This window comes from Geotrypetes seraphini, chromosome 5 (genome assembly GCF_902459505.1).
Source record: "Geotrypetes seraphini chromosome 5, aGeoSer1.1, whole genome shotgun sequence".
In the NCBI taxonomy this organism is placed as follows: Eukaryota; Metazoa; Chordata; class Amphibia; order Gymnophiona; family Dermophiidae; genus Geotrypetes; species Geotrypetes seraphini.
The window spans coordinates 201,028,449-201,052,759 of record NC_047088.1 but is presented as its reverse complement, the minus strand read 5'-3'; the positions used below and the strand labels follow the sequence as shown (position 1 = coordinate 201,052,759).

The following is a 24,311-nucleotide window of genomic DNA, read 5'->3' as shown; positions in this document are numbered from 1 at the left end:
GGTCAGACCAATGGTCCATCAAGCCCAGTAGCCCGTTCTCACAGTGGCCAATCCAGGTCACTAGTACCTGGCCAAAACCCAAGGAGTAACTATATTCCATGCTACTGATACAGGGCAATGAAGACCAAGCAGGTTCTTTCCTCAAATGAGAAAGGGGCCATTGTCCTGCAGAATCTCTTCTATGGATAATTCTTATGCTGATCTGCAAAAGCTATTACAACCTGCAGAGAAGCAATGGCTTCTTTTACATCTGTTGATTCACTGAAACTATCCTAAAATGACTATTAAATAGACACCAGATCTGTTATCACTCTGAATCAGAATCAGATAACTTTCATGAACAGAAATTATTATACTTACCGTAAGTTTAATGGCTTTTTCTGGGGCAACACCTACAAGCTGGGGCAACAGTCCTGTGTAAGAAAAAGAAAATCATCTGAAATGAGTATCAGCCTTAAATCATTCTTACATGGAAAACATAGTCCTATGCCCTTAGAAGATCATTCAGGCAATCTATCAAGTTGCACAAATAATATGATCACCATGAGTCAAAAACACAGGGGGGGATCTTTTACTAAGGTGCGATAGCCAATTTAGCGTGTGCTAAATTGGCTAGCACGCCTTATACCACCTGATACCACCAGATCCACCAAAAAAATTTAAACTATCCTTCCCCTCATTAAAAGGCATCATCTATGCGGGAAAATTAGGGACTTCTTTCCCCTTCAGAATCACAGAACTTTGGAATAACCTTACTACCCCACTTCGGAATCTGGGGTCCTTTCAACTATTCCAAAAACATCTGAAAACTTGGCTATTCTCAAAAATGTAACACTTTCTTCCCTCTATATTCCTCCTGTAATCCTTACTACGGTGTTCCCTCTTTATACTAAGCTCCTGTAACCCTTACTATGGAGTTCCTTCTTACTAAACTCCTGTAAACCGTGCCGAACTCTACGATTGTGGAGATGATGCAGTATATACTTAGGTTTAGTTTAGTTTAAAAGACCCCCACAGTTCTTACACTAATTAGAATCCACCTAAATAAATAAATAAATAGGCAGGCTATAGATAAGTAACAGTACATATGAAAATCAAAAGTACATACCACTATCCTTACTAGTAAATATCTACTCAACCATAACAGTTAGAACCATTTTTCTTTTCCTGCTTTAGCAATTACACCACACTGGATTTTCCTCTCCCTCATTCTATGTGCATTGTACTGAACGTACATCAATGCTGCATATTTGCTCAAGGCTTTTGTGCATATTATATGATATTAAAAAGAAAATAGGTTTACTAATCAACTTCAAAAATGTATTATTTCTTATACATTACAAAAAAATTAATATACAATTTTAATACATGGAGGAAAAGGAACTCAGTTGGCCTCGATCACTGCATTTCCTTTGGGCTTAATAGACTTGTTCGTTGGTCCAGATAAACTTCCATAATTTAATAAACTTAGATGCACCTCAGTGTCTTGACTTGGGGTTTTTTAGTTAAAATATGCAGAGACATTCATGCCTTCATTCTATAAAGTTAGTGCATAATTTTAAGCTTACTGCTCCTCGTGACCCTGTGCAAGTTACTTAATCCCCCCATTGCCCCAGGTACATTAGGTAGAGTGTGAGCCCACCAGGACAGATAGGGAAAAATGCTCAAGTACCTGAATCTAAATCACTTAGGCTATAAGTGGTATATAAATACTTAAATAAATAAAATAAATTGCACGTGCAACTTAATGCCAATTAATGCCTAACAATTAACAACCAAGGGACCTGCACAAATTAGAAGAGTGGGCAGATGAAGTTTAATGTAAAGTCTTGCATGTAGGAAACAGTAACCCAAAGTACAGCTACACGATGGGAGGGCTGGTAATGGGTGAAAGTACCCTAGAAAAGGACTTGGGGGTAATAGTGGACAAGACAATGAAGCCGTTGGCACAGTGCGCAGCGGCCTCTAAGAAGGCGAATAGAATGTTAGGTATTATCAAGAAAGGTATTACAACCAGAACGAAAGAAGTTAAAACGAAAGAAGTTATCCTGCCGTTGTATCGGGCGATGGTGCGCCCGCATCTGGAGTACTGCGTCCAATATTGGTCGCCGTACCTTAAGAAGGATATGGCGATACTCAAGAGGGTCCAGAAAAGAGCGACACGATTGATAAAAGGTATGGAAAACTTTTTGTATGCTGAAAGACTGGAGAAACTGGGGCTCTTTTCCCTGGAGAAGCGGAGATTTAGAGGGGACATGATAGAGACTTATAAGATCATGAAGGGCATAGAGAAAGTGGAGAGGGACAGATTCTTCAAACTTTCAAAAACTACAAGAATGAGAGGGCATTCGGAAAAATTAAGAGGGGACAGATTTAGAACCAATGCTAGGAAGTTCTTCTTCACCCAAAGGCTGGTGGACACCAGCAATGCGCTTCTGGAGGGTGTGATAGGACAGAGTACGGTATTGGGGTTCAAGAAGGGATTGGATGATTTCCTGAAGGAGAAGGGTATAGATAGAGGATTACTATACAGGTCCTGGACCTGATGGGTCGCCGCGTGAGCGGACTGCTGGGCATGATGGACCTCTGGTCTGACCCAGCAGAGGCACTGCTTATGTTCTTAATTGGCTATCTGCCTCTTTTACAAAGCTGCGCTAGCGTTTTTAGTGCTGACCACTGTGGTAACAGCTCCGATGTTCATAGAATTCCTATGAGTGTCCAAGTTATTACCACTGCAGCTGGTGCTAAAAACACTAGCGCAGCTTTGTAAAGGAGGGGGTATAATTGATCAGGAGTGGACTGACAGTGATCTGGGCCCCTAGGCACCAAGGCCTGGATTCTCTCTAGGGTGCTGATATTGGTGGCTACTTAAAAAGTAGCCACTAACTGATGTCAACCATGTGGCAGCACCCTACAGAGAATCACGCCTCTGCAAAAGATAGACATGTGAAATTTAGGCCAGGGTTTTCTGGGCCTACATTTCTGACTGTGAATCATGCCTAAGTAGGCACTTTAAGCCATCTAACGCCACTTCCAATGTTAGCCACGACAATAGTGGAATTTGGCAGCCTAAAGAGCCTATGTAGGCGCGATTCTGGCATGTATTATTTAGGTGCCAGAAGGTGCTTTAATGGTGCTCTTTTTTGCCATTTTAAATGGCGTTTTGTTACTTAACTTAGGCGCCAGTAGGATGCCTAGACTTTTCCCGTCATAGGCTCCTAACCACTTATCAATAGTGATTAGAATACGTAGAAACTAGGGGAAAAGTTAACTCACTACTGTTAAGGACCCTTGCGCATCGCCCTATTTTCCAAAGGTCAGTCTGCCCCTAATGTTCACTGGCACTAATTGGCACCAATTTGTAGTTAGAAGCAGTCCTCGGGTTAAGAACAAGTGACATTTTTAAAGCTGCTCTTAAGTCACATTTGTACATAACTCAGAACTTGTAGATTTTAAGATTCTTGCTGCTTACCTCTGCTCCTAGCTTACAAAAGGGACAACTGTCCCTCCAGTGTTCCCTCTAAGGTACAGTATACACAACCACACATTGGTTTTTATTTGGAGATGCATCATTCCTAAACGTGCTGCAGGAGAAACATAGGAGTCTATGGCACTGGAAATACTGCTCAGTGAAATCAATGAAGCCACAATCATGTTCTTAAGTACAAATTGTACTTAAGTTGGGCGATTTTAACTCGGGGACTTGCAACTGCATATAAAGTTTCAAGTTTCAAGTTTATTAGTTTTTCATATCCCGATCATAAAGTAAATATCTGACCGGTTAACAATAAAAATTTAAAATAGAAGAGTAAGAACTAGTTAATAGTGTATTAAAGAATATTGGGGAAAACATATTAAACATATACAGACAAACATGACCGTGAGGATGAATGGGAAGGAAGGGAAAAGTTACATAATATTAGAAGAAATGATATAGTGGGAAGGGAAAGAACATGGAGGGTAATTGTGCGTGATGTTATGAGATGCCCTAATGTAGAAGATGAGAATTATGAGAGTGTTGAAAATTTAATAGATGAAGTAAAGATTAGGATTTGGTAAAGGCATCTTGGAATAGGAAAGTTTTAAGATTGGTTTTAAATTTTTGTAGATGATTTTCGTCACGAAGAAATTGAGGGAGAGAATTCCATAAGGTTGGAGCAGTAATAGCAAAGTTAGTTTTCCTAGTATAGTATGACTCTTTTAGAGACGGAATAAAAAGAAGTTTTTGATCGGTGGATCGTAAGGATCGGGGAGAGCTTTGGGGAATTAATAATTTATCGAGGAATAAAGGTAAGTGAGATTGTTTGATTTTGAAGGTAAGCAGTAAGATTTTGTAGGTTATACGATGCGTGACTGGGAGCCAATGAGCCTCTTTAAGAAGAGGGGTGACATGTTCAAATTTACCTATTTTGTAGACTAGTTTTATTGCAGTATTTTGTATAAGTTGCAACCGTCGAAGTTCTTTTTGAGGTAGTCCATTTAACAAAGAATTACAGTAATCTAAATGTGAAATAACTAGGGAATGAATGAGGATGTTAATTGAATCATTATTTAGAATAGAGCTGAGTGAACGGATGATGCGTAATTTAAAGAAACAGGTTTTTACGACTGAGCTTATGTGGTCATGAAAGGAAAGATCTCTATCTATAATTACTCCTAATAGTTTTATTTTAGTATCCATAGCTAAAATAAAACTATTAGGAGTGGATTTGATATAGACAGTTCCTGGTAAAGTTTCAGATTTTTTGATGGGGAGCAGAATACCACAAGATTTATCAATGTTTAGTGAAAGTTTGTTAGAGAAAAGCCAATCACTTATAATATCTAGTTTGGTATTTAGATCATTTATTTCTAAAGGGTTTGAAGTATTTATCGGGAAGAGTAGCTGTATATCGTCAGCATAGGCGAAAATTGAGAATCCCAGGTGATTGGGCGAGAGAAAGAAGAAGGGAAAGAAAGATATTGAATAGTAGTGGTGACAAAATAGAGCCTATAGTTGGTATTCCATTACCTTAGTGTGAAAATCCCATTTTATCCACTTGCGAATGGATTGTGGACCTGGGAAGGGCATGGGTGTTTCAAAGGTGTGCTCACCTCTTATGCACTAAGATTACAGAATACAGTGGTACCTTGGATTACGAGCATAATCCGTTCCAGGAGCATGCTCGTAATCCAAAATGCTCGTTTATCAAAGCGAGTTTCCCCATAGGAAATAATGGAAACTCGCTTTGATAAGTTCCCACCCCCCACCCGAGGCCAGGGTGCTGCTCCCCCCCCCCCCGCTCGCAAAGTCACCCCCCGCGTGATCCGTCACCCCCCGTGAGAACAGGCACCCCCTCGCCCGACCAACTTTAACTCACCCCCCCCCCCCGTCTGGCACCGGCACGAGAACCGCTCCCTCCTGCTCGCAAAGGCTCCCCCCTGCTCGAATCGGCCCCCCCCCCCCCGCGAGAACAGGAACCCCCCGCCCGACCAACTTTAACTCACCCCCCCTTTGGCACCGGCACGCAGCCCACAAGTGCCGGTGCCGCTTGAAGATCTTCTTCTTCCCAGTCTCTGCCGGCTTTGAGCATGCATCTGCGCATGCTCAAGCCCTTCTAATTCTCCCTCTCTCCCATTTTGTTGTTTATTTTATGGTATGATACAGGACAGAAAAAGGAGGTGATAATGCCTCCATATAAGTCTCTGGTGAGACCTCATGTGGAGTACTGTCTGCATTTCTGGAAACCGTACTTTCAAGAAGATATAAACAAGATGGAGCTAATACATAGGGGCAACTACAAAAATGACCAGTGGTCTTTGTCATAACACAGTGTCTCACAAACTTTGCCAAGTCGTGGCACACTAAATGTGGTGGCCGCAGCTCGAGGCACATATGCAAAGGCCCTCTAGTTGGGCCCTGAGCCGCAAGTGGGGGGTGATATTAGGGAAGATGCATGGAGAGAAGGAGAGGTGCTGGCTGACTACCTACAGAATGTGCCTCTTGCCGCAAGAGGAATGTCCTGTAAGCAGTCAGCCAGTGCCAGCGCCTCTCCTCCTCCCCGGCGTCTTGCGGCACACAGTTTGTGATATACTGTCATAAAACATATGGAGGCAGACTTAAGGATCTCCATATGTATATTTTGGAAGAAAGGCAGGAGAGGGGAGATATGAGAGAGACATTTAAATACCTCCTCGGCATAAATGCACAGGAGGCAAGATTAAAGGGGACAGACTCAGGAGTAACCTAAATAAATATTTGTTAATGGAAAAGGTAGTAAAAATACTTAAGGGTACCTGATTACTATTCAGTGTATTGTAAACCGCTTTGGGTAATCCTCTTCATGAAAAATGCAGTTGTTAAATCCCAATAAATAAAATAAAATAAATTCATGGAACAGCATCTAGGTGGAGGTGGTAGAGATAAAGACTGTATCTGAATTCAGGGAAGCTCTAAGGGAGAGGAAGGGTTAGTAGATGGTGATGGTTGGGCAGACTAGAAAGGCCATATGGGCGCCAACCTGTCTCAAGCTGAAAAGAGGTAAAGGCTGAAGGACACTTTTTGGGCCCGCTCCCCAGTTTCTGCCCTAGGCCCCTGAATGTCTAACACCAGCCCTGTTGAAGGTAACGTAATCTTTCTGGATTAACATAAAGATAATGCTACTGTTGTAAACTCCTAGGAATGGCTAGCTTCTTAAGCTGTAACCAACTAAAATGGAATCTTGCAGGTTATAAAAAATAATATGGTACTGTAATCCATACGGGGTTTTCCTTCACAGATGTAGGTCCTAGTTTCATTACACAGTTTTCGCTTAAGTGAGATAGCAATAATAGTTTTTATTGTTTATAAACTGATGCCCATCCACATAGGTCTGCATCGATGTTGCATGGCTCCGGTGCCTACATTCAAGCACAAGGAAGCAACTTTGTACAGTTCACAGAGATCCGACTTCTCATCAATGGGCCATACTTCCAGACTCAATTAGTGGTAGAAACACACTGAATTCAGCGTGATCATAAAACCAACAAAAAGGCCATTGATTTTTCTGATTTCTGAGCAAACAAGAGAATAAAAGATAGGATAGAGCGCCTTATTACAAAAGCAAATGTTCCTAATACAAACACCTTTCAAATCAGATGGGAATTTTTTTTTTAAAAAAAAATATTTGAGAATTTTCAAAAGCACATTTTCGACAGAAAGAGCCACATCTCTAGCATGGCAGAAAATAATATTCAAAAGCCATATTTAAAAAAAAAACAAATAAGAAATAACGAACATTTTAAGCCAGGCCTGGGCTCAACCAATCCTCAACAGGAAAGCAGGATTCAGAGTGAAATTTAAAAGAAATGTTCAAAAGACAGACTTAACAGCAGCAAGGAAAACATAACATTTACAATAATGAAACCACAAAGTAGCAGGAACCACAGAGAACCATATCCCTCAAAAATAAATAAAACTAACTAATCTACCTGACAGAATGAGAAACCAAAGATATGCAAGGGACAAAAATGTAGCCTAGATATTATGACTTCACAATACATAAAATAACCAATGACGGAAGATGTACTGAAAGCAAAGGGCTGACAATACTTATCTTATATCAGCTGGATCTTAATATCCAAGAGAGTTTAACCATCATTCAAATTATTCACCAGACTCCCTCTGCCTCCCATCTCCCAGCCCTTCAGCTTGTGATTGGAGGAAGACTCCAGAAAGAAATGTCTACTGCTTTATTAACACATTCATTTGACAACTGTACATAAACAGGGCAATGCACTGGCTCACACATCAATGTGAAATTGCATGAATTGTGGTTTGAATTAAATCCCCATCCACCAAACTCTCTGGATTTGGCTCTGTGCAACTTCTTTCTGCTTCTGAAACTGAAAAAATGTCCAAGAAGAAATTTTCCTCAGATTGAGGTTATAAATGCTGTAAATAGCTATATTTCCAGTTTAGACATTTCATATTTTACTGAAGGCATGAAAGGTCTGGAGCAAATGTATTGAGTTAAAAAGAGACTACAGTATGTTGAAAATAAATTTCATTTCCCCTCCCCCCCAAAAAATGTTGTTTTTTTTCTTAGTTAGGCTGGAAACTTCATATGTATGCAATTTACACGTGTAAAAGCCATAATTTCTAAGAGCAGATGCTTCTAAAATGACCACATGTCCAGGAAAGATAGGTTTTACTTCAGTTGCTGCTGGAAAGACTTCTCATACTGCTGCTCAATTACTGGGTACAAGCTCTTCACATGCACACCCTGTAACCTTTCCCTCCTCAGCCATCTTTCCATTCCTTCTTTATTCACTTCTCCTTAGCCTTAGGGTAAGAGCTGCCATGTGGCCTAGTGATGGTCTCCTCTACTGAGTGAACAGGATGCTTCTATATCCTGTCATGAATATAAGAACAAGAGAGCTGAAACTGAGTAGTGAGGTCAGCAATAAAGTTAACTTTCTAGTTAAAATGCCACGAAATATACACCAATAAAATTAACTAGAAAAAAATATCTGGCTAATTTTAGTCTAAAGTTAAGTTGACCTATCCAGCTCTGATATTTGGTGTTGTTATTCTAAACAAAAGTCACATCCACAAAAAGCCCAAATTGCTTTTTTTAACCTGATATTTTTGCCCAGCTGAGTTGGCAAAGAAGGAAATTTTCTGGATAACTCCCAAAACTAGAGACAGATTTTTGAATACTACACTCTAGGATTTTTACCCGTTCGGTCCAGAGTGCTCAGCTGCACTTACAAAGTTGTTGCTCATCTGTTTTGCATCTTTGTTAGCTATTCCACACATTTTCTGTTTTTACTCCATGCTTTGAAGACACTGGCGAGTGATTTCTCACCTGGCAGCCACTAAACCTACAGGCTCACTAAGCAATCAAGGGCTGGAACAGAATCTTACTCCAAACAGCACAGATAAGAGACTGGTCACTAGATGGCGGTCTTTTCTTCTTTCCAGAACGATAGGACTGAAGTCTGCTAATCGCTCATATCCCTGAAGACTGGTGCTGTTACACTATGTCAAATCTTAGCTTTCTAACTACTGACATACTGGGATTTATCTATGTTTTATATATAATGATTTATTATTCAGATATTTCTTGGTAGCATTATTTTCTTTTTGGGCATACACTGCAAAGATGCCTTACTGACTTATGAAAATAACTAACTCGTAATTCATAAATTGTAATTTTGATTTCAATTCCATTTAGAATGCTTCCTGGTGTGAACACATTGAAATTCATGAGCTTCAAAGAAATCCCCCCCCCCAATAAAAACCCAGTATTAGCAATGACAATCTCCTCCACAATTCTAATGCAGGTCTAGAATCTGTAAACTCACTCACCCCATTACAACATTCCCCAACCACCCCCTCCATGAAAGCTAAAGTAACTCTGTATATGAGAAAGAACGGCAGCTAATGCCTGCAGGATCTCTGCTTTCTTCTAACATGTTCTGTCTGTAATTTGCAGGCTTACTCTGCCGCAGAAAGGTAGTTATTAAATGCAAAGAGGGCTGAAGATAACACAAAGAAATGTTTCCCTCCCACCCAAGTCTCTGATCCTTTTTAAAAAGAAAAACTCAGCTCTACAGTGCAGAGGGTCTTTAAAAAAAAAAAAAAAAAAAGCACTAGACAAAAACACCCAGACACACCTCTCAATGCCTTTCATGTGCCGGTAAGTGCAGCACACATGCTCTGAAAACTAAAGCCTACTTCATAGTCAAGGATCTGCATGTTCCAGCAAGGTGTGGAAATTAAATTCTGGAGAGAAGTCTTCAAGAGTTATGTACAGTTGTTTCTGAGATTCAGAGCAAACTAGAACAGTCATACTTGCAGAAGACAATACTTTAGTGTAGCTGCTTTGAATGTTCATGTACACATTATACCCAGCGTACACATGTAAGAAGTCAAAAATATCCAATCTGTTCTTTTCTATTGGAGTTATCTATGAATGTAGACTGTAGAGATGCCATATGTGTTTTCAGATGTAGAATTTTCCAATCCACATATTCAAATCTAAACTGAAGGAAGAACGGTACCTTGAAGACAGACTATGACACAAGATTAAGGACCGTGGCTTTGTGCAAGATTAGCATGAACAGAATTAGCATGGCTTTAGAAAGGTTTGGACAAGTTCCTGGAGGAAAACTCCATAGTCCGTTATTAAGACAGACATGGGAAAGTCACTATTTGCCCTGGATTGGTATCATGGAATGTTGCTAATATTTGGGTTACTGACAGGTACTGTGACCTGGATTGGCCATTGTTGGAAACAGAAGACTGGCTAGATAATCATTGGTCTGACCCAGGTGACGTACCAAAGCAACAGTAGCATCTAGGGAGGGGCAGAAGAGCGTGCCCTCAAAACCAAGGTCCCAAAAGTGGCATCAGACCAAGCCGCAACATCCACGCTGTAAACCGTGTAACGGTATGAAGAGAGGACCAAGTAGTTGCCCTGCAAATTTCAGCAAGATGAATCACGCGATACTCTGCCTACAACGCAGCAACCCTTCTAGTGAGTGGGCTTTAAGAGCAACCAGCGGCTGCTTGCCGCGTGCGATGTAAGTCGCAGAAATAGCCATTCAAATCCATTGAGTAATCGAGGACTTGGATGCCAGCCGACCAAAGCGAGGCGCAGCAGTCAGGACAAAAAAGTTATCAGACAGCCTGAAGTCATTAGTCTTCCTCAAATAGTAGAGAAAGACTCTCCTGACATCCAACTTGTGCAACATCAGATCCATCTGTTCTGAGCCTGTGAAATGAAATGCCAGCAAATGAACCTCCTGGTTGACATGGAAGGCAGAACCACCTTCAGTAGAAAGGAAGGTACAGTCCAGAAAACAACTCCTGCGTCCATAATATGGAAGATGGGCTTCCTGCACAAATGAGCCTGAAGCTCCGAAATATGCCATGCCAAGACAATGGCGACCAGAAAGACAGTATTTATCATCAAATCCAGAAGAGCAGCATACTTCAGTGGCTTGAATGGGGTTCTCTAAGGCCATGAAGAACAATGTTAAGATTCGACAAAGGGAAAAGAAGACCCAAGGAAGGTTGCAAACAAAGTGCCCCTCTCATAAACCTGGATGAGCAGTAGGTGAACTAATGCCTCCGCATGCTCTAAAGCCTGAAAAGCCTGAAACTAGAACTTTAAGGGAGGCCACTGTTAAACCTTTCTCTAGACCCGCCTGAAGAAAAGTTAGGACCACTGAAATGGGAGCCCTTTCAGGCTTCACGGCTTTGTCACAAGAATCTACAGTAGAGGGTTTCTTTGAGTGCAAGAGAGTCAATATAACTATATCTGAATAACTGTGCTGCATCAAGGCAGAGTGCTCAAGAACCATGTCTTAAGACCAAAGTACCGTGGGTTCTCCATGGGCACCTACCCTCGATTGAGAAGGTAGTGATGAAGAGGGAGCTGAAGTGTCTCGTCTCGCTAAAGACGGACAAAATTTGCATACCACAGGCGATGAGGCCAATCCAGAATTACCAGAATCACAAGGCTGGGATGCATCGCTATCCGGCAGATGACCCAACCGACTAGACGCCACAGATGGAACACGTACAGAACCTGCAGATAAGGCCAGGGCTGAACCAAGGCATCCAGCCCTAGGCTCCCACACTGTGTTCATCAACTGAAAAAGCACCTGGCCTTCAAGTCCATCTGGGGTTGACCCCAGCGCAGTACAATCAGACAGAATACCTTTCACGATAGGGATCACTCTCCTGGGTCTAGGACCTGTCGGCTGAGGAATTCTGCCTGAACAATGTCAACTCTGACCATATGGTTTGCTGAGAAAGACAGAAGATGTACTTCCGCCAAGTGGAACAGCATGCGAACCTCCTGGCCCAAGGGAGTGCTTCTTGTGCCGCCTTGATGATTTACGGATGTCACCACTGTGGTGTTGTTGGAGAATACTTGCCCCACTTTCCCTTCCAGAAGATTCTGGAGAGCAAGTAGCACCAGCCAAACTGCCTGAAGCTCCAGATGACCGATTGGCCAATGTTTCAAACAAGGAGTCCATTGCCCCTAAATGGAGTGGACTCCGCATTGAGCACCCCAACTCAATAGGCTGGCATCCTTCATAAGAGTCATCCACTCAGAAATCCAAAGAAGCCAGCCATGGCAGAGAGCCTCCCCCTGAAGCCACCAGCTTAAGCTACTGCGAGCTGGCACCATCTAGGGGAGAGGCATATGAAGGGACCACCAAGAAAGGAGGGACTCCAGTAAAGGGTGCATGTGTGTTCTGGTCCAGGTGATTGCCTCCAAGCTGCCATTGACCCCAGAACCTGCAAATAATGCCAGGCCGTGGGAGCCGGATGGCCCAGGAGATCTCTGATCTGTTGCTGAAGTTTCCATCTGTATGCCTGTGTGGTGTCAAAGAGAAAGCCCAGATTCTCCAGGGACTGCAAGGGCATCAAGTGACTCCTCTTGAAGTTGCCAATGCTTGCAGCAGAGACACCCCTGTCTCCACCGCACTTTCGCACGCTTGATGAGATGGAGGCCAGATCAACCAGTTGTCCAAGAAAAGATGGACCTGCACCCCCTGCCAGTGCAGAAAAGCCGCTGCAACTACCATCACCTTGGTGAAAGTGCAGGGTACTGTTGTGAGGTCAAAGGGCGGAGCTACGAATTGGAAATGCCCTTGCAAAATATGAAAAACGCAATGGAGGTAAGCCTCTGTGAGATCCAAGGACGCCAGAAACCCTCCAGGAGAGAAAGCAGCTATCACTGTGCATTCTATTTCCATGTGGTTAACCGACTTTAGATCCAGAATGGGTCTCCAACCCTCTGAGCCTTTCTGTGGCACGATGTTGATTTGTGTTCTGGAATAGGTTCCATTGCTCCAATGTCTAAGCAGACCCTGGACTCCTTTTCCAGCTGACATATCAGAATCTAGAAACAAATTCGGAGGCAGGCAAAAGAGGTCTAACTTGTGCTCCCTTCTGAATGATGGCCAGCATCCATTGATCTGATGAAAGTCGAGTCCACCCTGAATAAAAATGAAGTCGGTCTCTGATACGAGGAAGCCCTGCCTGACCCCTGGCGTTATTGGGGCTTTTTAGATGCAGCAGCTGCATAGAAACCTGAGGACGCCTGGAACTGAAACTGTTGTAGTTTAAAATCCAAGATGGCCACTGCCAGCAAATTCATGCTTAAAACGGCAAAAATAAACAAAACCCAAAAATAAAAAATAGCAATCTGGGGTCTGGGGAAGTGGTGGACCTGAATCCTACCTTCAGAAACTGTGAAAAATGATTTTAAAATTATTTTACAAGCAACCCCCGAAGTTCCCATAGGAAATAATGAGGGTTCACTCACAGTTATGCAGTGCCAGATTGGCAGCAGCTTTAAACAGCATTAGAATGGAGGAAAAGGATTTTCAGTCTCAGAAATAGCTCCAAATGGACCAAACTTGAAATCTTCAGACTGCCAATCAGCCGGACACCAACTGTGACCTCCAACCCCACCAGGGGACTCAAAGTCCCTCCTTGAGGGTCGCAATCCAGTCTGGTTTTCAGGATTTCCCCAATGAATATTCATGAGATCTATGTGTATGAACTGCTTTCAATGCATATTCATTGGGGAAATCCTGAAAACCCATCTGGATTGCGTCCCTCAAGGAGGGACTTTGAGATCCCTGACCCCCATGGATCCTTGTCCATGCGGTCTGGGGGCAGGAAAAGCAGCCTGTACCTTGAAACCCGGGAGTTTCGCCCCAGAAGTACACAACCTGTGCTTAAAACCCATGAGAAGGTCAGCAGGCAAGCAAACTCCCAGGGGAAGGAACCCTGAATCTAAGAAGGGTGGCATACAGCAGGCTGGCTCCACAGATCCACCAGAGTTTCTCTATGAAGCAGCAGTCTGGCTCCGCAGGACTGTGTCCTTTTCTTCTGACAGTGAGTCACCAGAAGGGGTCTCAAGGTACTGAAGCCACCGAACAAACGAACTTTAAATGAAAAAAAACAAAAAAGAAAAGAAGCAAAGCAACCGCTAAAGACTTTTGCATGGATTGCTTGCAGAAATTGAAATTGGATATGCTTCTAGCTTTCAGTCTAAGGCAGGGGTGTCAAAGTCCCTCCTCGAGGGCCGCAATCCAGTAGGGTTTTCAGGATTTCCCCCAATGAATATGCATGAGATCTATTTGCATGCACTGCTTTCATTGTATGCTAATAGATCTCATGCATATTCATTGGGGAAATCATGAAAACCCGACTGGATCGTGGCCCTCGAGGAGGGACTTTGACACCCCTGGTCTAAGGGGAAGGAGCATGTGCTCAGAAAAATGTTAGATTTCTGCAACTACCGGATTGTGGATTGGGATTAAACACCTAGCGTATGGAATCTGGAAGTGACGCAACAGAACAGCAATTAGGCATAATGTTGGCTTTTACTTGCGTATATGCACAGATATATGCCACTACCCTAAACACTTCCCCCCACCCCCCAATGTTAGTGTTTTATTACTGGCTGTGGAAGTAAAAGCTCTGATGCTCATAGAATTCCTATAAACACTGGAACTTTTACTGCTGTGGCCAGCAACGAAAAACACTAACGCGGCTTCATAAAAGGGAGGGGGAAGGGGTAATGCACATAACTGCTGGAGCCTATATTATAGAATCAACCCCTTTGAGTATGTTAGAAATTTTTTTTTAAATTCTTTATTGATTTTTAATCAAAAACAGTGTCATACAAATGAAAGAACAAAAGATATTCCACATATTACACTATTATCTATATAGGTAACATAAATATCATTCAATAATTTCATTTTCCTGCTTATAATAATATTATAATATATCCTAATATACAATACAAATAAAGAATAAAGTTACCCAAATATCACTATCAATATTTATTCCCCTCCCTCCAACCTCCCACCCCCCTGGATGTGTAAAGATAAATAAATCAAAGAAAAAGAGAGATATGATGAAAATACATTATTATGTTTTTACAGATTTAGTCAATGGGCTCCAAATTTTATTAAATCCTCACTAAAACCCCTACATTCTGCTTTAATTCGTTCGTATCTGTATGATGCTTTTAGCGATTAACGATCTTTTAATATTATATTTTTAGTAATTTTCCTCCCCCTATGTTATTACCTTCTTTTTTTTTTTTTTTTTTTTTTTATTATTTTGAATTTAATATGCATTGTAACCATTAATGAACTTTCCTTTTGTTTCTAACAATGTCCAATAATCTATTTTTATTTTAATATTGTGATTTGTGTTTATAACAGTATGTATTGTATATAATATTTTACCCATGTCTCTTAACTATGTGTTTTATTTTATTTTGTACATCGCCTTGAATTTTGATATGGCGATTAATCAAACTATTTAATAAACTTGGAAACTTGGAAACATTCACCCACCAAAATGTATAATTATTTCTATCATGGTTTTTCCAATTACTTGTAATCAACTGAATGGCTATACCTGTTAGGATCATAAATAGACGACTCTTATATTTATCTAGAGTGGGTTTCAAATGTAAAATTGTTCCACAAATTATAGCCTCATATGACATTGGAACATTTGAATCTAGTACTAAATTTATTTGTCCCCAAATTGACTTCCAATATATTAATATAAATGGACAAAAATACAACAGATGATCCAAAGTCCCTATACCAGTATGACAATGCCAGCATCTATTAAACTTAGATTTTATTTAATCGAACTGGGGTCCAGAAAATCCTATGTAACAAAAATAACTATTTTTGTCTCATAGATGCTGACGCTGTACATTTCAATCTCCAAGTCCAAATTCGTGGCCATCGAGACACAGAAATATACTATTTTAGCTCGATGCTCCAGATGTCTCTAAGACTATTTTTTGGCTTTTTATTCAAAAATCCAGAAATCAATTTGTACCACTGAACAGCCTGATGACCTACTAAATCAGTTTGGTAGCAAAGGATTTGCAGGCTAAAATATGTTTTAAAATTTTTCCATTCAGGGAACCCACTCTGAATAGCCTGCTTCAACTGCAACCATCTATATTGTTGAGATTTTAAAATTCCAAATGACTGTTGCAATTTTGAAAAATCAAGATTTCCATTAGACATAATGTCATCTAATGTCCGAATACCTGCCTGCATCCAATTCTTCCAAGTGATCCCAGCACCGCCTATTTGAATCTTGGAGTTTAACCATAAGGATTGCTTAATACAGAGGGGCCTTGCACTGAAAGAAGAGAGACTTTCAGAGTAAACCTTTTGTCATAGAACTATCTTTTTCTAAGTAACCTCTCAAGAACAAACTACAAAAAAAAAATGTTAAAGTGAAATTTGTTTTTAATATTTAGTTATGTTTAGAGCTTTTATATCTTGGTATTTATACATTGTAAATTTAGATGTTTATTTTTTGGCTAAATTTTTTCAGGGTTCAAAACTTGGGTTGTGTAACAAGTTACAGACAGGAGGAGATTCAAAGTGATGACATGAAATGGACATTGTAATATGTTCGAATTGTTATGTCAAACCAGATAATGGGCTCTTAGATTGGAGCTTCTGACCTAAATTGTCTGTAAATTGCAAATAAATGTATTTATTTTTCAGGCAATTAGCTACTTTCTGGAGGGCAGTGTAGTATTATCACTTGCTACCTTATCTAGTTGAATTAAATATATACATGTGTGCAGTAGGCAATCATTGAAAAAGTACACAGAGTGAAGAATCCAAGGCAGGGAAGGAAAGGGTGAGCAGTTTTCCCCCTAGTATTTATCCAATAAACCCCCATTTCCATTGCAATGTGTCTAGTGGTCCTGAACACCAGGGTTATGCATCTGAACCTGTAAGTTGCTTGCAGAATTCCGTCAATCATCTTTTCAACTCCGCCTCCTTCCCAGGGAGCTGCTCCTGCCCCTTCAGTTTTTATCTGACAAACAAGTTGCTCACAATTGTTTCTGCTCTGTGGTTTTATTATTTTTGGGTGATTTCTGTAAGTGTTTGTTTGGAGGCTCAGTGCCCAGAGGTTCTCACTTGTGGGATCCTCTGCCTGGGAGAACATGCAGACTCGTGCTGCTGAAGTCTGTTGCTAGTAGGATCAGCCCTTGGTGATACCTAACCAGCCTGCTTTTGTATTTTTTGGAGCTCAGGGGCCATCCTCTGCATTAGTGCTGCCTGATTCAAGAAAAAAAATTTCGATTCGATTCAATTCAGCCTATTGAATCTATTTTTCAATTCGATTTTTCTGCCCAATTGGGTGTTTTTTGTTTTCAAACATCCTGGTGGGTTTATTTTCTAGCCTCTTCATTCACTCTACCCCCTTTGCAGATAGAAGGCCTTTCCTGCTTCCAAGCACAGGGGGGAAGAGGTGCTCTGGCCACTCACCCAGATGTCATCCGGTTCATTAAAGAGACTCTTCAGTTGCGCCCTCCAGTGTGTCTCCCTTTCCCTTCCTGGAATCTTAGCACCATATCACAAGGTCTGAGTACAGCTCTGTATGAGCCTTTACAGGAGGCCTCCCTTCTGGATCTTACAGTCAAGATGGTGTTTCTGGTAGTGATTACATTGAAGAGATAAGTTTCCGAGTTACAAGCTCTGTCCTGCAGGGAACTGTTCCTTAAGATTATGAAAGCAAAAAGGTACAAGGGGGTTCCAAGATGGCGGCAGCTTACCCTCGGTATCTCTGACTTCGATCTGCAGGAGCGAATCTTTATCAATTTTTGCCTAACTCGTGGCCAGTATGCCACATTCAAAGAGAAATGGAGTAGTCCAAGTCGATCCTCCTGCGGCATGAACTTCTACTCCTTCACAATGCTCCATGCTGGAGTTCGTCGGGGCAGATTCCCCTTTCATCGGAGCAGAGTCTGGCGGTTCCCCGGCTGGAAGAGAGGCTGGGGTTTGGACTGGGAGGTTTCTCTTTCCCTTCTGATGTCAGTTCTACCACCGATTCCAGTGCCTAACGTGGCTGACCTGGATGAGACCCCGGTAGCAGGGGCTGCAGCCGTGCAGAAACAGCTGGAGGCAGGAGAAACTACTAAGATTTCTCCCCAACTAAGAAAACCTGAGGCAGTGTCACTGGAGAGAAGATGACGGCAGATAAGGGCCATAGCCCATCAGGTCTGCCCACTCTACTGACTCACCCCCAAGTCTACTATCCTAGGGATCCCACTCCTGGTGACAGGTTCCCTTGGCTTAACCCTCTAAGGGATCCCACATGGGCATCCCATTTGCTTTTAAATTATTGCACACTGTTTGCCTCGATCACCTGCACCAGGAGCTCGTTCCAAGGATCAACCACTCTCTCGGTGAAGAAATATTTCCTGGTGTCGCCATGAAATTTCCCGCCCCTGAGTTTGAGCAGATGCCCTCTTGTGGCTGAGGGTCCTATGAGAAAGAGAATCTCTTCTTCCATCTCGATATGGCCGGTAATATACTTAAACGTCTCGATCATGTCTCCTCTCTCCCTACATTCCTCAAGTGAGTACAGCCGCAAATTTTTCAGCCTTTCCTCGTACGATAAATCCTTGAGCCCCGAGACTATCCCAACTCTACTCTCAGCACATCTTTTCGGTAGTGTGGCCTCCAGAATTGCACACAGTATTCCAAATGAGGTCTCACCATGGTTCTGTATAATGGCATTATGACTTCAGGCTTCCGGCTGACGAAACTCCTGCGGATGCAGCCTAACAACTGTCTTGCCTTAGATGAAGCCTTCTCTACATGATCAGCAGTTTTCATGTCTGCGCTGATGATCATTCCCAAGTCTCGTTCTGTTGAAGTTCTAGCTAAGGTCTCACCATTCAAGATGTAAGTTCTGCACGGATTTCTGCTGCCGAGGTACATGATCTTGCATTTCTTAGCGTTGAAGCCCAGCTGTCAGGTCGAGGACCAAAGCTCCAACAAATGTAGGTCCTGTGTCATACTATCGGGTGAATTGCCGTCTCTCACTATATTGCATAGTTTGGCATCGTCAGCGAATAATGTTATCTTACCTTGAAGCCCCTGAGTTAGGTCCCCTATGAATATGTTGGAAAGGAGCGGGCCCAAAACTGAGCCCTGCGATACTCCACTGGTCACCTCTGATGTTTTAGAGAGGGTACCGTTAACTACCACTCAGCCAGTCATTGACCCATGTAGTTAGTGTTTCTCCCAGCCCCATTGATTTCATCTTGCTCAACAGCCTGCGATGCGGGACACTATCGAAAGCTTTGCTGAAGTCTAGGTATACGACGTCCAGCTTTTCTAAAGAAATTGCAGCGCTCGTGAGTACTGTCAATACCTAAGGAGAGAAACCACAAGGTACTATAGACCAATTTAATATGGAAGTATCCCAGGTTAAGGCTAAAGTTACTGATTTACAGACTCTAGCTTCAGAACTGGTAAAAGATAAACTTAATTTGAATAGGAAAATAGAACAATTGGAAAATTATAATAGAAGATTAAATGTGCAGATTCTCAACTTTCCTCATTCTATTGGAGCGTCACCTATAGAAATGTTAAGAAAATATCTTGTTGAAATATTGAAGTACTCATCTGACTTAATTCCTCCGGTTAATCGTATATATTATATTCCTACAAAAAAATCAGAAGCCACTCCTGATGGACCAGCTGTGGAGCAATTAAATCTTACAGATATGCTTGAATCATCTCCTACAGACTCCAGAGAGCGAGCCATTTTATTGGTTTCTTTTGTGTTTGAGCAAGATGCTAATTCACTTCTGAGATTATATTTTCAAAATTCCCAAGCACCATTTTTGGGGAAAAGGGTCTGGATATACCCAGACGTCGCAAGACAAACACAAGAGAGGCGTAAACTTTTCTTGGCAATGAGAACTGAGACGTGACACTGGGGGCAACATTTTTATTAGCCTACCCATGTTAATGTTTAGTTAAGTACCTTGCAGTGAAATATGTATTTATTTTACCTGAACACTTGTGCGCATTTCTTGATATGAAGAAGTTGTCTACTGCTAGTGTTAATTAAGTTGTACAGGCAACTTTACTGCTAAGCCTATTCTTTATATATCAAGTTATTACTAGAAATATTTTTCTCTTCACATTTTACAGGAACTCTCTAAGAAGTGATTGTGGTCTAAGAAGGTTTAATTTGTTTTCTTTGAGAACCGATTTAATTTTGTATTCTTACAGCTGATTTTCTTGAACAAGGTTATCTTGTGTATATTTTGAAAATTCAATAAAGATAAAGTTAAAAAAAAAAAAAGATTACGAAAGCAGGCTTTCTTACCGAAAGCCTTCCAAGTCAATCAGGAAGTTTGTTTGTCCACTTTTTATCCTATGGGGTCTAAGAAAAAGGATAAAGCGTTGCATTTGTTGGATGTCAAGTGAGTGTTTCTCTGGTACATTGAAGTTACCATTGAGTTTCATCTATTGAATCACCTTTTTGTTCTGACCGGTCATGCAAAGAAAGGGAGGCTGGTGTCTAAAGCCTTCAATTTCAATATTAAGGGACATCCTCTCTCAGTCGAGCGATCTTATTTCCTTTATGATGTTTTGTACTACTTTGTTTATACTCACAATTTAATCTTGGATCAAATTTGAGGACTTGAGTTGAAGTTAAGCTAAGTCTTTATTTTCCTTATATAAATTTGTATTTGAAACAACAGTGCGACAGGTGTTCCAGGCACGCTAGTTGTGTTTTAGTTGTTTGTTTTTCTTCAACTTTCTGTACAAGTGGATACTTGAATTATTAATTTTAAATCTATAAATAAATAAATAAATAAAGCTTTGATTTCTAGATGGATTAAAATGGCCATTTCCTCCGCGTAAGTGGGCTGCGGTAAGCAGCTGCCAATTGCATTGAACATAAGAATTGCTGCTGCTGGGTCAGACCAGTGGTCCATCGTGCCCAGCAGTCTGCTCCTGCGGCGGTCCTTAGGTCAAAAACCAGTGCCCTGAGTCTAGCCTTACCTGCGTAAGTTCTGGCTCAACAGGAACTTGTCTAGCTTTCTCTTGAATCCCTGGAGGGTGTTTTCCCCCATAACAGCCTCCGGAAGAGCATTCCAACTTTCCACCACTCTCTGGGTGAAGAACTTCCTTATGTTTGTACAGAATCTATCCCCTTTTAACTTTAGAGAGTGCCTTCTCGTTCTCTCTACCTTGGAGAGGGTGAACAACCTGTCTTTATCTACTAAGTCTATCCCCTTCATTATCTTGAATGTTTCTATCATGTCCCCTCTCAGTCTCCTTTTTTCAAGGGAGAAGTGGCCCAGTTTCTCTAATTTCTCACTGTACGGCAACTCCTCCAGCCCCTTAACCATTTTAGTCGCTCTTCTCTGGACCCTTTTGAGTAGTACTGTGTCCTTCTTCATGTACGGCGACCAATGCTGGATGAAGTATTCCAGGTGGGGGCGTACCATGGCCTGGTACAGCGGCATGATAATCTTCTCCGATATGTTTGTGATCCCCTTCTTAATCAATCATTCCTAGCATTCTGTTCGCCCTTTTCGCCGCTGCCACACATTGCGCAGACAGCTTCATTGACTTGTCAACCAGTACGCTCAAGTCTCTTTCCTGGGGGGGGGGGGGGTCTCTCCAAGTATTGCCCCAGACCTCATGTATAAGATTTTTGTTACCGACATGCATCACCTTACACTTATCCACGTTAAACTTCATTTGCCATTTCTCGAACACACACTCCACTAGAGAAGTTGCTCCCTCATGGGCAGAGACTCAGACGGTTTTGCCTGAGGAAATCTGTAGGGCAGCTGCTTGAACTAACTTTCATATCTTTACCAAGTTCTATAAGGTGGATGTTGCAGCCAGGAATGATGCCACTTTTGGGTCCTCTGCTCTGAAGGCAGGCTCAGTGGACTCACCCTAGACTCCAGGAACTGCTTTAGTACATCCCTAACATTCAGGACCACTAGTCACATTGGATTAGAAAGAAAAATTAGGTACTTACCTTTTACAATGAATAAAGAAGTTTATAATCATGTTTCTTGTAGATGTGCCAAATGGGCTTCGTCTGCCTTCTGCTTTAAGATCAGTGTGGATTTGGAGAATTCTCTCTCAGATGAGCTGAGAGGATGTAAAAAAAGAAAAACACTACAGAAAGTAAAGTATGGTTTAAGTCTCTGCTTGATAGCAGGATATGTGAGTAGTTACGAGCTCTATTTCAGATTAGTGCTGATTGCACTGCTTTTAGTCAGTTTTGAGCAGTTACTAGAATGTTATAATGTTAATTAGTAAGATTTGTTACAGAGCAGAACAGAATTGTAGTGCCAGGGATTTTTCCCCATCTACCTCCTTCCTGTTATGTCTTTCATTACAGTGCTACTTGACTGCTTTTGTACAAACTGAGCAGGCAACTCCCTAGGAAGGAGGCGGAGTTGAAAAGATGATTGACAGCTTTCTGCAAGCAACTTGTGGGTTCAAATGCATAACTCTAGTGTTCAGGACCACTAGACACATCTACAAGAAATTAGATTATTGAAGAACTTAATCTTTCTTTTATTTACATCTAGAGTGCTTAATGGGTGTCAATCAGTTAAATCTGAAATCAGATGCCTTATTTCATATTAGGAATATGCATTCATTCATTTGAAACAAAACCTTTACCCCTGAAATGACAAGAAACCCCCCCATAATATTGAGCTATTCCTTGTGTCATAAATCATGCATACTCTTTGCAAAACAGTGCATACTATTTACAATATCACCTACACAAATTAGAAAACAAAACGAAAAATTTACTTTTGCCTATTTGCCTCAAGACTTGCATAATAGTTGGATAACAGCAACATGATGCATTTTGCCACTAAGATTCATTTCAGTTGTACGATGCCTTAACAATTTCTTCCCTCACCTCTGTAGAGGCCAAAGAAACCTTCATAGCGCAGAACTTTCTTAAAGCAGTCAAAGCTGTTTTTGTACATCAGCTCTCCTACAAATGAAGAGCGTTGGTTCTGCATGCGAGTCTTCACCAGATCTATGGGATACACTGCAGTAGCCCCCACAGCTGAAAAGTAACCGATATGAATTAAATTACCGTTTTGATAAAAAAGGAGCAAGACAACTGCTTCAACTTCTATGTAAATAATTTATAGAATTTAAAATCTATATGGAAATGCACTTATACTATATATTTGGATTCAATAACTAGTCTGTTAAAGCTTTTATTTCAGCAACCACCAATGGATAAATCAGGTGTAATTTTTGATTTTAAAACTTTAAGTAAAATTCTAGACTGCACACACACAACAGAGCAATGATGACCAATCAGACAGCACTAATGACCCAATCATTTCATAGTGGCTAATGATATCACAAAGGCACTTGGACAATTAAAATGAACAATAATTAAAAAAAAAAAAAAAAACCCCAGCAAGAATGTATAGGCCCCCTTCAATCATAAAAGTGAAACCTGAGTTGCTGATGCAAGGCTATTTTGTGATTTACAGTTGAATTTTATCTATAAAAAGTGAAGATATGATCTTTCTATGTCCTCAGTTAATCCATGGGAATTTGCAATGATTTTTTCAGGAACAGATATCAAGAGACAAAAGCAGCTATCAAAATAAATCAGCCTGAGTGTTCTGTTTTAGTGTAGTGAATTGTAACTTGAAAAGAGGTCCATTTTTCCATCTTTTCTAGCAAAATATCACTCAGGGGTGAGCCACAGGGGCCATGGTCCTACCAATTTTATGCTCCACCTAACATCAACCAGGGCGATTTGGGGGCGACTCAGGAACAGAACTTGTTTTTTTATGGCCCTCTCAAATGAAAAGGTTCCACTGCCCTTGAAATGGACTAAACATGAAATATGATATTTATTAGATGCGGGGTTTATTCTGCCAGGGAAGGAGTAATCATTTCAGGTCAATATACCCTTCCAAAATGGTGAATTTTCCATTATTGAACACAATTTTCCTTACAGAAGTGTTCTAATATGCAGATAAAGGAAACCTGTAGTTATTATCACAAATGGTAGCAATTACTATTTATTCTTAGAGCAATAATTATAATGTTGCAGTTTTATACTCTAAGATACTGCAAGATTTCATTTATTTAATTCATTTAATCACTTTTCTAACTTCAAATGCATCAAAACCTCAGATACACCACTCCAACATCTAGTATATATTTTTCCTAACGGGGAGATTTTTGGGTGTTAATTCCTCATAGGCCTGAGCATTTTTTGATAAATAACTTAATTTAAATCATTTCTATAGTTTTTTGAAAATGTTTTAACTTATCAGATATGCAAATAATAATAAAAAATATATGTGCATCAAAGTCTACACTTCATTACTGTAAGCCTTTGGCACAATCCTTGTGGATAAGTTCAGGCACCACAGAGGTTATGAAACTAAAATGAGGTAGCATTGTAGACTATAATCTTTTTTTTT

General features: G+C 41.0%; 1 protein-coding gene across 5 annotated transcripts in view; it reads right to left on the bottom strand.

The window, feature by feature from the left end:
• Positions 1–24,311, bottom strand: part of SLC25A12 (solute carrier family 25 member 12) — a 167,063-nt gene that overhangs the window by 35,785 nt on the left and 106,967 nt on the right. For all 5 annotated transcript variants that reach the window (XM_033944419.1, XM_033944420.1, XM_033944421.1 and 2 more), the window contains 2 exons: positions 22,769–22,921; positions 361–413 (listed from right to left, as the gene is read on the bottom strand). In XM_033944419.1, coding sequence (XP_033800310.1) covers positions 361–413; positions 22,769–22,921 — 206 coding nt within the window. The remainder of the gene's footprint in view (positions 1–360; positions 414–22,768; positions 22,922–24,311) is intronic.